Raw genomic sequence first — 14,654 nt, forward strand, 5'->3', positions numbered from 1 at the left:
GGCTGAGGGAAGAGCCATGTCTGAGGACCCCTGGGACTTGACGGTGCCTTATGGCTTTCCCACACAAGTGGGGCAAGGCTTTTGACAGGCAGCTCTGGTAATACATTCGTTTCCTTTTCCATGTGGGCACCGTTGACTTCAGTACCCAGAAGGAGAGGGTGAGACCTATTACTATGAGTACCCATATTATGAAGACCCTGAAGACCCGGGAAAGGAGCCCGCCCCCTCTCAGAAGCCAGTGGAAGCCGCCAGAGAAACCACGGAGGTTCCTGAGGTCTGATCTGGACTGGGCTGGGCTAGGGTGGTTCCCGATCTCTCCAGGCCTCTGAGTTAAGAGGCAGAGGCTATGGACATTGTAGCACATGCCTATAATTGTATCCCTTGGGAAGCTGTAGTAGGATATGCACAAGTCCTAGGCCAGCCTGGGCTATAGGGTGAGAGGCTACCCCTTCCCCAATCACACATGGAAGCTTAATCTGTGGTTGGACAGTTCCTGGTGTGTCACTAGGTATTCCTCCATCAGTTCATGGCACTCTTGGTACCCGGTGCACACACGATATCCGCCTCCCTCATTTTCTCTGCCTCCCAGGAATCGAGGGCCTTGGCTGAACTCCATGCCCACACTTTGCTGCTCACTCTTGTACTAGAAGGATGCTGGCATGGGTTCTTGGGAAATCCTGGATCCAGATACCCTGACTGCCTCTTTCTACTCTCTGCCCACAGGAGCAGACCCAGCCCCCATCCGAAGCCCCTACAGTGCCTGAGACCAGTGACACGGCTGGCAAGGAGGACAATCCAGGGATCGGGGACTACGACTATGTGCCCACTGACGACTACTACACTACATCCCCGTATGAAGACTTCGGCTATGGCGAGGGCGTGGAGAACCCCGACCAGCCCACCAACCCTGACTCAGGGGCCGAGATCCCCACCAGCACCAGCGTTACCTCCAATTCCTCCAATGTAATTGCCCTCCTCCTGTTTGTGTTGCTCTAGGGGCACGGGGGGAGACAGGACAAAGGCTGTGTGGCTCTGGGTCCCGGCCAAGCACCGACCTCCTTGGGTGGCCTTCCTTGTGCACACCCCACACCCTGGCTCCTGAGTCCTCTGTAGTAGGGTTGAGTGTGCTTTAGAAGCCATTGGCTTTTCTGAGTTTATTTCAGTTCCCCCTGCAAAATGGGTAGATTATCTCTGTGGGCTCTGAGTTCTTGCTCTCAGGGTAGCTCAGATAACACTGTAGATTTGCATGCAGGAGTTCCGCCCATGAACATCACTGGTGGTTACCCGTGTTACCACAGTAAATCTCATGGAGTACTATGTTCTACACTGCTAGAAAGAACCTCAGTTTCCAGTGTGCAAACGCTAATCAGCTACTGAACGCAGACCTCCCTGAGGATCGAGCCAGCTCCGAGGGACACTGCTACTCCTTCCTGCCCTGGCTTGTTATGGTGTCTTGGGTAGCCAGGCAGAACCTGCATGTGACCAGCCTCCCTGAGTGACCCTGTCACTTCTCTCCCTTAATCTGCAGCCGGCTCCATCTCCAGAGGAAGGGAAGGATGACCTGGGAGGTGAGTTCACCGAGGAGACCATCAAGAATCTAGATGAAAACTACTATGACCCGTACTTTGACCCGGACTCCGACTCCAATGTCTCTCCATCGGAGATAGGGCCAGGCATGCCTGCTAACCAGGACACCATCTATGAAGGGGTAAGAGACGCAGCTTCTCTCTGCATCTCAGGGCATCTAGGTGGTGGGAAAAGGCCAGCACTTCTAGAAGTCAGAGGGTGACTGAGGGAGGCAAGAGTGACATGGGATGCCATGTTTTTTAATTAATAATTAATTAATTGGGGTTGGAGATTTAGCTCAGTGGTAGAGCGCTTGCCTAGCAAGCGCAAGGCCCTGGGTTCGGTCCCCAGCTCCGGAAAAAAAAAAAGAAAAAAAGAAAAAAAATTAATTAACAAATTAATTAATTAGAGGCATGGTCTCACTATGTAGTCCTGGCTATCCAGAAACTCTCTATGTAGACTAGACTGGCCTTATACGCACAGAGATCCATGTGCCTCTGCCTCCCGGGTCCTGGGATTAAAGGCGTGCACCACCCTGCCTGGCTGAGCTTTATTCTTTAAAGTAGCCTCTCAGACTTCCATTATGGTCATCTCTGCCCTGTTGCCTGACTGTGCTGGGGTATACATGGTTGGGGTGGGCGGTCTATTCCAGTTTGCTCTCCTCCTTCTAGTCCTGAGGAGAAGTGCCTAGCTGCAGGGAGCACCCTGGTTTTGCACAAATTTTGTGTCATGTGGATTTTCTGTTTCCTTTCTGTCTCCCATTTTTTCTCTGGAATCTTAACACTATCACCAAACTCAGATTGGAGGACCCCGAGGTGAGAAAGGGCAAAAGGGAGAACCAGCCATCATTGAGCCGGTAAGGATTTCTTCTGTTGTTGTTGGTGGTGGTGGTGGTGGTGGAGGAGGAGGTGTGTGTATTTGTGTCTGTCTGCCTGTCTGAGTTGTGGTATCCTCTGCTTAGCTCATGATGGTTTGTAGGGTGTGATCAGATTGTGGGTCCCACCGTCTGCCTACCTGGCTCTACAAGAATTCACAGTTATGTATTCTGTATTCTTTACATCACAGATTCTTGGGAGAGGCTCTGGGGCTCTGGGAAAATCCTAGAGTTTAGCCAAGGTGATAGATCACAGGTGTTTGTACTGGTAGAGAAGGCGGAGAGTCAGAGCACCTCTGCAAAGATTTCCTCAGAAGAAGTGAGAGGAAGGCTGGGCCCAGGGCTGAGTAGGAACTCCTAGTGTAGGTGGCAGGCAGGGGGACAGTTAAGGACTTCACCTCTCTGTGCCCTTTATGCTGCCATTTGAGTCTATTTGCTGCAACCACTGAGACAGGGAAGACCTTGAAGCCATGCCAAGGGAATGTACGAGGCTTTGAGGTAGGGTTCCCTTTTGAGTCAAGCCGCATGCCATTAGGCAGCGGAGTCCTGGGTAAGTCAGACAAGGGCCTGTAGGGAATGTGTGATTGTGCAATCCATGGCCCTCCTGGGTCAGAGTTTTGTGGGAGCCTGGCCCTGGGTAGGGCATCCTTGTCCAGCTAGGTGCTGCAGCCTGCTTGGGTCTCAGAACCGTTGAGGTCAAGGCCTTGGCCCCAGAGAACAAAAAGCTATGTGATTGGCTGGGCTGGGCTTGGTAGACATGGGATAATGGACTCAGAATTGGCTTTGCCCAGAGGAGCTGACCACTGAGGTCATCCACCCTAGCATCCTGTGAGTACCCAAGGGAGGAAGGACTTGTCCTACATCATGGCCATTGCGCTGATGAACAGCTGGTAGCTGCACTGCCAGGATTGGCTGCTGGGGCTGAGTTTATAACGTGACTTTGGGGCTTCCTAGGAGAGAGAACCAGCCTCACAGGCCCCCACCCTCCTGCAGGGTAGGAACCTTGCTTGGCAGTGCTTAGTAGGCCAGTGGGCCAGGGCAAGCTCCCCGGCTTGACCTCTCCTGGCCAAAGGGAGCCTTGGATGGAAGCCTCTTTCTGGTTCCAAGGGCTCTGCCTGCTACTTGTGCCCCTGGCTCCCCCTGGCTCCCCCTGGCTCCCCCTGGCTCCCCCTGGCTCCCCCGGCTCCCCCTGGCTCCCCCTGGCTCCCCCGGCTCCCCCTGGCAGTGAGCCTGAGGACACAAATCCTCTTCTCAGATCCCTGTGGGTCCACAGAAGAGCATCCTTACCTGAGGCTATAGAATGAGGGCACACATCGGGACATGGATTGCACACTGCAAAGGCTGCAGAGCATGACATTAGCCCAACCTGGAGGCTTTTTGCTCAACCCCATGAGAAATTTCAACCCAAGTTCATGTTCATGGGAGGAGGAAAGTCCTGAAGAAAAGCGTGTTAAGGGACTGGAGCAGACTCATCCCCTGGAACATATCTGGGGCTTTTCTCTTCCACACCATGGAAAGGTGCAGCACACATGTCTTCCCTGCTATGCTGGACCTCCTTAGAGCACCACCTCAACTGGGCTTGCCCCCAGGTGGACTTGGACATCATGAGGAAAGGGGTCTCTTTCCTGAGTCAGGGCAGCAAGATTCTGGAGAAGGGAGGCACCTGAGCAGGCTCAGTGGGTGTCAGCGTTGGTCCCCAGTTTCAGAAGAGCTTGGGTTGTACCTTTGAATAAAGCTTACTTAAGCTTATTGTGTGTGGAGTTGGCACCCCAGTTCTGGGAGCAGGGAGTTCCACTAAAGGGCTGCCCTGAAGGGGGCTGTGGGTGAGGGTGGGCCAGAGACAGCACTGAGAACGTAGAGGTGGTCTGCCAGACACCCATCTCTTCTCTGGGAACAGCACAAGCCATCTGGAAGCAGTTACAGAAGGGCCCACCCCCATCTGATGCTTGCTTCTTCCCGGCTTCCTCAGAGTGTCCACAGGGCCTTTGGTGAGTCCCCATGGAGAAAAATATAAACATTTGGAATTGTCAACCTGGAGAATCGCCAGATGTCTTTACAGTCTTAGCCATACATAAACAGATGGAGGTCCTGGGGACTGGTGGTGCATACCCTGCCCTGTGCTGGGGTGGCTGCTATCCCCTGTTCACCACATCTGTCCCACAGAATGGATTTACAGCAACTGCTGGGCACAGGGTCGGTTCATCCCTGCATCCAGGAGGACCTGGAAGGCCTTTCTCATTGAGGTTCAACTCCTCTAAGTTGTCAGCAAGACAAGGGGTTCCTCCAAAGGACAGATCTGGCTTGGCTGAGATGAGGCAGAGTTAGCAATGCCCTTGGCATCAGCCCACACTAGGGTCAGGGACCACCAAATCCTGATTTGATACCTCCTACCTGTTGGACCCCAAGCCATTCCTGGTTTATCTTTTTTTTTTTTTTTTTGAGACCGAGTTTCAAGTATCCCAGGCTGGCCTTGTATGTGGTTGAGGATGAGTTTGAACTCCTGCTTCTTATTCCTTCCTCTTCCGAGTCCTGGGATTATGGACCATACCCAGCAACTACAGTTCAAACCCAGGGCTTTGAGTATGCTAGGCAATCCCTACCATGCAAGCCTCGTCCCCAGACTCTGGCATTGCTTTTAGTTCTGCTTAGCAGATGGATGGACCACCATTAAGGTCGGGAGCTGCAAATGACAGCACACACATGTGATACCAGGGAGGCTGAGGCAGGAGGATCTGAGCTCTGGGATAGCCTTGCCTACTGGGATAGCCTAGGCTACAGAGTGAAAAGTAAACAACCACCTTCAGTATGTATTTAAAGTAATAAAACAGCACGGCTTTTTATTTTAATGTGTGTGTGTGTGTGTGTGTGTGTGTGTGTGTGTGTGTGTGTGTATTTTGGTATGTGCAGTGCATGCCTGTACATCCTGTGGATGTATGTACATATAGGCAGAGGCCTGAGGTAAATGTCGATTGGCTTTCTCAACAGCTCTGTGCTTTATTTCCTAAAGATGATAATAATAATAATAATAATAATAATAATAATAATAAATATGTCATAAGTGTCTGCTGTATATGTGCAGGTGCCCTCAGCATCCTGAAGAGGGCTCCCCTAGAATTAGGATGGTTGTGAGCTTGGCAACTGGCTAGACTGCCGGGAGAGCGAGTCCCTGGGTTCCACCGATCTCCAGTTACAGGTGCATACCACCATGCCTGGCTCTTAGTTTTATTTTTTATTATTATTGTTATTATTATTATTATTATTATTATTATTATTATTATTATTATTATTATTGATACTGGGGATCTAGACTCAGGTTCTCATGCTCATGTACTTTATTGACTGAGCCATCTCTGCAGCCTTCAGGCAAGACGCTTTGACACTCCTGAAGTACATACAGTAAAGAGCTGAGTCTGTCACCTGGTGTCACGGCCTCCCTTGGTGTGAACTCGGGGCAGCATGTGCGTGTCTGTGTCGGGAGTTAATGAGGGTAGCTGAGTTCGCCTCAGACAGGCCACCAGTGAGTGCAGCCCTGTAAGCCCACGGAAGCTGCGTCCTGTAGTTCCGAGCCCAGATCGGCCGATGAGGTACAAGGTAGGGATAGCATGGCCTCGGAAGGCCACGGGACCAGGGCTGGTTCCTTTCTTTTCTGACCTGGGGTGATCCAGGACTGGCCTCCTGTGAGATCCAGCAATGCTGCCCCCCACTCTGCAGAACAACAGTGTGTGTATCTGGAAAGACAGCTGCTGTCTCCTGGGCCCTGCCAGTGGTTCCCCTTAATCTCCCTTCTCCACTTCTGAGTCCTCCCAGCTGCCTGTCAGAGGAAATGGGAAGCGGGAAGATGAGCCGCTTGGATGAGTTCTCTGTGTACATCGCACGCACAAATATTTCTCCTCAGCGCATCTGTGTAAACATGGCGCACGGCTTCCCAGAGACCAGGAGACCTCATAGGCAGTGTGGATAAGGCTTCTGTGTGGGGGTGCTTTGCAACCCCTGCTCAGCTGCACTCCACCCCCTACTCATTCGCCATGGTGACCAGATTTCCAGGGCTTCCCACCTACACTTGAGTAGATCTTTTCACTTGTCAAGACCAAGCCCAACTTTGACAAGAGAGTTGTGTGCTTTCAAAGACGTATATCTGAGGCATTCTGCCATCCACTATCCCAGGAGAAGAGTCATTCCTCGGTTCCTTTGGCTGGGAGACTAGAAAGGGACCTGGCCCAGGGCCAAGACCTCCAGTCATTCACCTCATTATTCCTGCAGTCTTGGGAGCGAATAGGGAGACGCTACACCTGTCTCACATGTGGCTACCCTCACACATGCAAGTGTCCCGACAGGGTTGGGCAGCCATCTACCCAAAGCCTGCCGCAGACTCTTGAGTACCAGCCTTGCAGGCCTCTTGTGCTGATTTGACCCCTCCCCTTGTGCCCCAAGTGCAGATCCTCTCTCCTAAAGTGTATGTGGGACTCAGAACATTGAGAATGTTCTGGGTGGGTGGTGGTAGGGAGACCAGGAGAAATCTGGGGTACGTTTTGAAAGAGGACATCCAGAAATACAGATCCCAGAGCAGAGAAGCTCTCCTTTCAAGCCAATAGACAATAGGAGGCTTTGTTCTCCTTTGGGGGTTGGACACAGCAAGGGCTAGTGGCAGGATGAGGGCCCAGGAGTGATAGGAAGAAGATGGTTGTGGGTCAGGTGATTTCAGCAGGGTGCTGGGCATGGAGGAGGGGCTGAGTGTTCTGCTGGCTGGGGCAGGAGGCCGGGCTACCCTCGGCCCTCCCAGCTTTTTCCCTTAGCCTTCATTGGTCCACTTGGATGCCTGGGCCTGGGGTCCATTTTGCCCCTGGGGAAGCCGGATACTCTTCAGGTAGATGGGAAAGAGGAGTTGTGTTTGGGGTCTATTCTCTCATTCTGGCAAGTTGTGCTTTTGTCAAAGTTGTGTTTGAGGGGTGCCTGTGGGCCCCTGATCACTGGCTGGAGTCCACAATGATTTGGAATGCAAAGAGAGTAGTCCGAGTGCGCCCCCGGCACAGGGAGCCCTAGCAGGACTGACCCGGCTTCTTGACTGACTGTTGTCAACCCAGTTTGGAAGCTGGGCTGGGCCCCTGATCTCAGATGTTCCCTTTCTCTTCCTCTCTGCAGGGAATGCTGATAGAGGGGCCCCCTGGCCCTGAAGGCCCTGCTGTGAGTGTCTAGTTTTGTTACCCTCTGACCTGTGGGAAGAACTGTGGGGGGAATCTCTGGGGTAGAAAGTTAGATGCTGCTCCCTTTTGCTGGTACCCGGGCCTAGTATTTCCCGCCTCCACCCCCCTTCTGCTCTCACATAACTAGAAGAGAAGGTCTTTGCCCTGGGGCCATGTCTGAAACTCTGTCTTGACTTTATTATCAATTCCAGGGTCTTCCAGGACCTCCAGGAACTACGGGTCCTACTGGCCAAATGGGTGACCCTGGAGAAAGGGTAAGAGGCCGGTTCAGTTCCAAGACCATATACCCTGGGGGGAGTCTGTGTCTTCTTGCTCCTGCCTGTAGGCTATCTGCCCCCCTTTCCTCCCTTCTCTGCCTCCTGCATTGTCTTTCAATGTAGAAATGATAGTAAGAACAACCGCTCCTTCCTCCAATTGCCCCTCAGCCCAGGGCCATCCCATGTCACCCTCTCAGATCTTTATGGGCTTGACTGTCACCTGGCCCTGTGCCAGGATCATAAGGACCAACCTGGGTCCAGAGGCAGCCAGCAGTCAACCCTGAGCCCTCAGCAGTGGCTCTGCGCTGCATCAGTGTCCCCAAGTGTCATTTTAAGTGACAGCTTGGATGCTTCCTCTGAACCTCGCAGGAACAGCTACTGACCTAGAGCCTGCATTCGTTCTCACACTAGCCCTTCTTATTAGAAGTCAAGCCACTGGCTGGGGAGGTTCGTTCTGGGGGTGATGTAAGCCACACCATGGGGCCATGAGCTTCTTCTGATACTTGGTGGTGGGTTCGTTCACTGAAGCTTGTGGGTTTCTGAACCCCTCCCTCCCTCCCTCCCTCCCTCCCTCCCTCCCTCCCTCCCTCCCTCCCTCCCTCCCTCTCTCTTTCCCTCCCTCCTTCCCCCTCCCTTTCTTTTCCCCTTTTTGCTGGCTCATCTAATGAATAGCCAGGCTCATCATTAAAAGCCAGGCAGCCAAGTTGTAGATGATGGCATACGTATGTGTGGTAAGGACCGGCATTTGTCCCTGATTCTTGGACCAACACAGTAAGGAGTCCAAGTGGGAAATGAAAAGGCAGATTGTGGTGTGGTCACCTGGTAGGATGCTCTGCTGGCTAGGGCAGCAGTTGGGATACCATGATGGTTTGGGCAGTTCTGGGTAAGTGGTAAAGTCAGGTGCCTGTAGACACAGAGAAGCCTGAAAAGGGTTCTGGATGTCAGTTGCAGAGAATGACCAATCTCATGGGAAGGACAGAAGGAGCAGGACGTGGAACTAGAGGTGAAAAGCCAGCTTTGTGGGCAGCACCGTAAGTTAGACACTTACAGGGCGGGACTAAAACCTTTCTGCGAACCACCAAGGCTGTAAAAGGGGCTCATTTTGCAAGGCTGGATGACCCCTGAGAGAGAAGAAGAGCAGACAGGGCCAGGCAGGGAGACCACCTGCCACACTGTTCTTGGCAGCCCAGAGCAGGTGGCTGTGTTGAAGGTCTGCATGAGGTAAGGGTGACCAGCCCTCAGAGATATCAGGGAGAGCACATGCCTGTGATACTCAGGGAACTAAATGCCCTGCTGGGACATCCCCTCACTGGCTGTGTAAAACAGTGAAGCAAAATCAAGTTTGCCGAAGACACTTTCTGGCCTGGCCTCCAAACTTGCCACTCACGATCAATGGAAGTTGTAAGGGTGGGTGTCCCTGCAAACTGGATTCCGTTTGGGAGTCTGCGTTCACTTTGTAAGGAGGTCTGATCTCTCTGTCACGTCCTCTGACCCCCGTAAGCCAGGGCTTGAAAAACGTTCCTGCTCAGGTTGGCTTTGTGCTCTAGGGGTGGTCCTTCCTTCTCTTCACACCTATCTCTGGGTCTGTCCCATTGAGTGGGTGCTCTATCCTGTCCTCTAGATCCTGACCATGTGCAGAGCTGAGGACTGGATGAGGGATGAGGGCCTTTCTCACTCAGCCAGGAGAGCTTGGGGCTGAAGGATGGGAGCTGGCCTCCGCCTTTCTCAATCCTCCAACTGGACACAACCACCCGCCTTTCCTCTCTGCACTTCTAACATCTAACTCAGCTCCCTCACCCTCCATTCCCACAGCCCCATAGCATGTTGCTCCTTTCTAGAACATTCCAATGTTTCCAGAACATTCCATGCCATGGAGTCTTATGTTGCTGTGTGCTTGCCTAGCCTGTTTTCTGACCTCTCGTTCTCACACTGCTCCTTGGCTCTGTCCCTTTGTCTCTCTGACCAGTTTTATTTCCTCCCTGCCTGCAGGGTCCCCCTGGGCGCCCAGGTCTTCCTGGGGCTGATGGCTTGCCTGGTCCCCCCGGGACCATGCTCATGCTGCCGGTGAGTATCTTTAACTGGGATGAGGGGTCGCAGTGGGTGGGTCAGGATCCCAGGAATAGGGTTTGGGTGGAGTATTCGAAGCTGCTACAGGCCTTACAACCCCTTCTGTCACTGGTACTAGGAGGAGAGAGGAAAATCCCACTCTCTAGGTGAGGCTCCTGGGGAAGCCTGCTGCAATTCTTTGTGACAATAGCTAGACTCCCGTCTCCCAAAAGAATCAACCAATGATTGTGGGTGGGAGAGAAACAGGGATGTCATTGGAAGCTATCAGTGTGGTCAGATAACATCTTCTAGAGTCTGCTTTCCACTGGAGTTAATCCAAGGCTCACAGTCTCTGTATCTGTGATAAGACTAGAATGGTTCCTCAGGCCATTCATTCAGAGATGAAGGACTTGGAGCTCAGAGAGTGGTTGAAGGTCAGCCTGGTCCCAGGATTCCAAATCTAGAAGTTTCTTACACATCTATGTCCTGGTAGTCAGGACCCAACCACTGCTGTGGCACTGGGGTGTCTGCGGTGACAGGAGACCATGAAGGGAGAGGTATATACTCTGGGCTCCTGCTTATCCTCTGGAGAACAGCTGGGGCCCTTGCAGAGGTGCCCTCAAGATGGAGGGTTCGAGGTAGGTCAGGCCCAGCAAACAAACTTGAGTAAGTGAAGGAGTTAGAAGCAGGCAGAGCTGGACCAGCCCCTCAGCCACCTTGATCTAAACTATTTTCCTTCACCCTCTTCTCCCTTACTGTGCCTGAGTACCATGTCCTCAGCACTGTGCCCTCAGGACTGTGTCCTCAGCACTGTGTTCTCATCACTGTGCCCTCAGCACTCTGCCCTCAGCACTGTCCTCAGCACTGTGTCCTCAGCACTGTGCTGTCAGCACTGTGCCCTCATCACTGTACCCTCAGCACTGTGTCCTCAGCACTGTGCCCTCAGCACTGTGTCCTCAGCACTCTGCCCTCAGGACTGTGTCCTCAGCACTGTGCCCTCAGGACTGTGCCCTCAGCACTGTGCCCTCAGCACTCTGCCCTCAGGACTATGTTATCAGCACCATTCTTTCAGTACAGTGATCTTGGGACAGCTGGTATGAAGGAGGACGGGAAGTTCCTCTCTCCAAGGGCAGATGCTAAAGAACACAATATTTGGAACTAACATTCCCTTGCTAAGGTCTCAGAGCAAGAGTGCCAACTGCATTTTACCCCCAAGATGCCTGTTGCACTGAGGGAGATATAACATGGAACCAAGGTGTCCCCTGCGGGTCCCTCATACCCAGCCCAGTTTCTTTGGCCCTTGGCCTCTTTGCAGTGATGAGGATCTGTAGTTCATCAGGGTGCAAATCAGTGGAGGTTCAAAGTCCTCGTGGGCACAGCAGGTTTCAGGTGTCCAAGGCAAAGGCTGACAGGAGGGGCTGTGACATGTGGACAAAGGTCCTGTGCACACAGGTTCTGGGATTAAGAGTCTCTGCTTTATTTAAGGTCCATGAGACCCACCTTGCACCGGGGTCAGAGTGGGCGCCATGTTCTATCTCTGGTGACTTTCCACCTTCTCCTGCAGTTCCGTTTTGGAGGTGGTGGCGACGCCGGTTCTAAGGGCCCCATGGTCTCTGCCCAGGAATCCCAGGCACAGGCTATCCTCCAGCAAGCCAGGGTAAGTAATGTGGACCCCTGGGAACCCGTGTGATAGAGCTTGTCCCTGGTGGCTGTAGGGACTGAATGATTGTCTCACAGTTTGCCTGGTCAGGAACCTAGGGAAGGTTGGGTCCTCCATGTCCAGCTGGAGAATGCGGGGAACTTATGGAGAGTTTTCAGGGGTGTCCTGTCCATAGTTAGGGGTAAGAGGCATCTGGGCCTCTGTAGCTTCTCTGGCCTAGCAAACCCCTCTTCTGCCCTGTGCAGACACTCACTCTGTGCCATGGGACAGGGAAGCCAGTGATAAAGCCAGAGTTGGATGAGGCTCCGTGTGTGCGACTAGGTTTTCAGGCCTGTGCCTTCCCCGGCCAGCCTCTTAATCTGTGTGCACTTTAATAGAAACCAACTGAGAGAAGGGCTTTATGGTTTTTATAAAAAGATGTATTCTTTTTCCGTGAGTGAGTGTTTGCCTAAAGTGTGTCCCTAGTGCCCACAGAGGCCAGGAGAGGGCATCGGTCACTTGGGACTGAGTTACAGATGGTTGTGAGCCACCATGTGGGTGCTGGGAATTGAACTTGGGTCTTCTAGAAAATGTGCTCTTAACCCCCAAGCCATCTCTCCAGTCCTGAGTTTTTTATTTTATTTTATTTTGTTTTATTTCATTTTGTTTCCTGGAATGTTTTTAATTTTATTTATTTTATTATCGTGCATGTATTGGTATATTTACACAGTGCATGCCTGTGTGGGGAGGCCTGAGGTGAATGTCGGGTATTTTCCTCAGTCAGTCAGTCTCTACCCTTATTTTGAGACAGCGTCTCTCATCAAACCTGGAGCTCCCTGATTTGGCTGGGTTGGCTGGCCAGGGAGCTTCAGGAATCTGTCTGTTTTTGCCTTCCCAGGACTGAGGGTAGAGACAGATGCTGGAACATCTGGCTTTTTACACGTGTACTGGGAATCCTAACTCAGATTCTCAGGTTTGCGTGGCAAGCAGTTTACCAGCTGAGCCATCTCCAGCCCCCAGAGCATTTTTAAAGGCAAAATAGTCTTCCAAAATTAACATGGCGCTGTGGTAGGGGTTGTAACCCTGCCACAGAGCAGCTCTTTGGGAAGACAAGTTGAACCACACCAAGTAGGAGGACAGTCAGTGCATGACTGAGAGAGCCCAGGCCCCACAGGCTCTCCCATGTACCGTCCACACCTCTCTTGCTGTTGGAGAGAACTTTGTGCCTCTTCCAGAAGTGAAGTAAAGAATCCACAAGGAAAGTATAGGCCTCAGCTCAGCTCAGGAAGGGAGAGCATATTTCAGATTTGGTACAGGGTGGTCCACCTCTCCAACAGGGCTAAAAGGAAAGGCTTTAGGGACCCTGCCCACAGTGGGTCAGCAGGTAGCACTAACTTCTACCTCTGTGTCCTGCTTCCCTGTGGAGATGCTGAGAGCCCAGAATTGGGTCAGCGAGACTTTCTCTGTGAAAGTCTAGTCTTTTCTGTCCTGGGCTACTTTTCCTCGTGATCACGTCTCATAGAACAGGGGCCAGAAAACCAGGACAGGGCCAGGCAGAGTCTTTTTCTGACTTCCTCCTCTTTTCTTTACAGTTGGCACTAAGGGGACCAGCTGGTCCAATGGGTCTCACCGGGAGACCTGGCCCCATGGTGAGTGATTGGCAGGGCTGGGGCCAGTTGGTGGAGCCAGTGCAGACAGGTGGCCTCTTGGAGCTGTTCTATCCCTTTGTGGGAGTATGTGTCAGGGGGGTGGCTGTGTTCAAGGTCACCTAAACTTTTGGGGATCCCTGGGAAATAGCCTTCAGTTTAAGTATGATGGGGAGATGGGGATGCTCCCTCCCCATGTCTGCATTTGAACTCCAAACTCTTCCTGTGAAGGACAGGCTCTAGGCTCCTCCCACTTTCCTCTATCACTGGGAACACAGCAGGTAGGGGGACTGCTGTATTAGAGGCCTGGAGCTGTCCCCAGAGACAGCCCTTACACCTATGCTGGCTGCACTTTTGACTTATGAGGACTCAGCCTCTGTCTTTTGGGGTCTTCTTCCTTAAAGTTCTGTCCCGGTGTCAGAGGTGACCCCGGGGCTGGGAACAGCACTGGGTTTGCAGTCTTAACTCTGTCAGGCCTAGGTGCCTCCGCTTGGCTCTCCTCTGAGGCCTCACAGTACAGCAGGGACGTTATGTAGTCAGGAACCCTTGGCTGTCATCCAAGTGTCAAATACGTGCTGTGGGCACTGGGAGTACGACCCTACATGGACATAGCCACCTCCCCTTCCTCCAGAGCTGAGGCCCGAACCCAGCGCCTTGAGCTTGCTAGGCAAATGCCGTGTCACTGAGCTAAATCCCCAACCCTAAGGACACAGGATTCCTATGCCATTGGGCCCCTAGCTGACTTTGACATAGGCTACCTCCCACCCCCAGGTCTGGTCTCAGTCCCCTTCACCCAGGAGGTGAAGCCAGTCTCCCAGGAGGTCTTAACTTGAACTGGCCCATAGGTGGTGCACTGTGTTCCGAGTTAAGGACGGTCATAACCCATGGGCCAGCTTGTCCTGCAGGAGAGAAACCTCTTAAGACCTTATGGGCTATGTGAATCCTATCTCCTGGGATTCTACCAAGCTCCAGGAAGAGAGCCTGGCAGCTGCAGATCTCTCTGCCTCCTAGACCTCATGTTCCTTCCTTTGTCACAGTGGGCAGGCTTAACCTTGCAGGCTCCTTCCCTGCTCCGCACACAACATCCTTAAGTCACTTCTTTGAGTACACACTGACTTGATACTGTCTCCCTAGGGTCCTCCTGGGAGTGGAGGTTTGAAGGGTGAGCCAGGAGACATGGGACCTCAGGTACGTGTGAACCTATCTCTGCTTTGCTCTCAGGAAGGTGACTCAGTTGCTGGTGGTGGCCCAATTGCTGATATTTCTTCATCAGAAGCAGGGAGAATTGTTACTTGCTACCATAGGACAAGCTCTTTGTGTTGTCTGTTGCTAGCCCTCACTAGGGGAGTACCTCCAAGATACCCACATGTGAGCAACTCGAACAGCAAGCCTTAGGCTAGGTTGACATGCATGGGATGAATTTTC

The 14,654-nt window shown here is 52.5% G+C and overlaps 1 protein-coding gene across 3 annotated transcripts in view; it reads left to right on the forward strand.

Annotated features, from left to right (window-relative positions):
- Col5a1 (collagen type V alpha 1 chain) overlaps window positions 1-14,654 on the forward strand; it is a 148,685-nt gene that overhangs the window by 63,031 nt on the left and 71,000 nt on the right. For all 3 annotated transcript variants that reach the window (XR_015683452.1, NM_134452.3, NM_001429592.1), the window contains 10 exon segments: window positions 143-274; window positions 724-963; window positions 1,529-1,708; window positions 2,366-2,422; window positions 7,580-7,621; window positions 7,833-7,895; window positions 9,888-9,962; window positions 11,509-11,601; window positions 13,176-13,232; window positions 14,364-14,417. Coding sequence is in view for 2 of the 3 variants with exons in the window: in NM_134452.3 (NP_604447.2) it covers window positions 143-274; window positions 724-963; window positions 1,529-1,708; window positions 2,366-2,422; window positions 7,580-7,621; window positions 7,833-7,895; window positions 9,888-9,962; window positions 11,509-11,601; window positions 13,176-13,232; window positions 14,364-14,417 (993 nt within the window). In the remaining variant the exon portion in view is untranslated.

The sequence above is a fragment of the Rattus norvegicus genome, chromosome 3 (genome assembly GCF_021556685.1).
Source record: "Rattus norvegicus strain SHRSP/BbbUtx chromosome 3, alternate assembly SHRSP_T2T, whole genome shotgun sequence".
Lineage (NCBI taxonomy): Eukaryota > Metazoa > Chordata > Mammalia > Rodentia > Muridae > Rattus > Rattus norvegicus.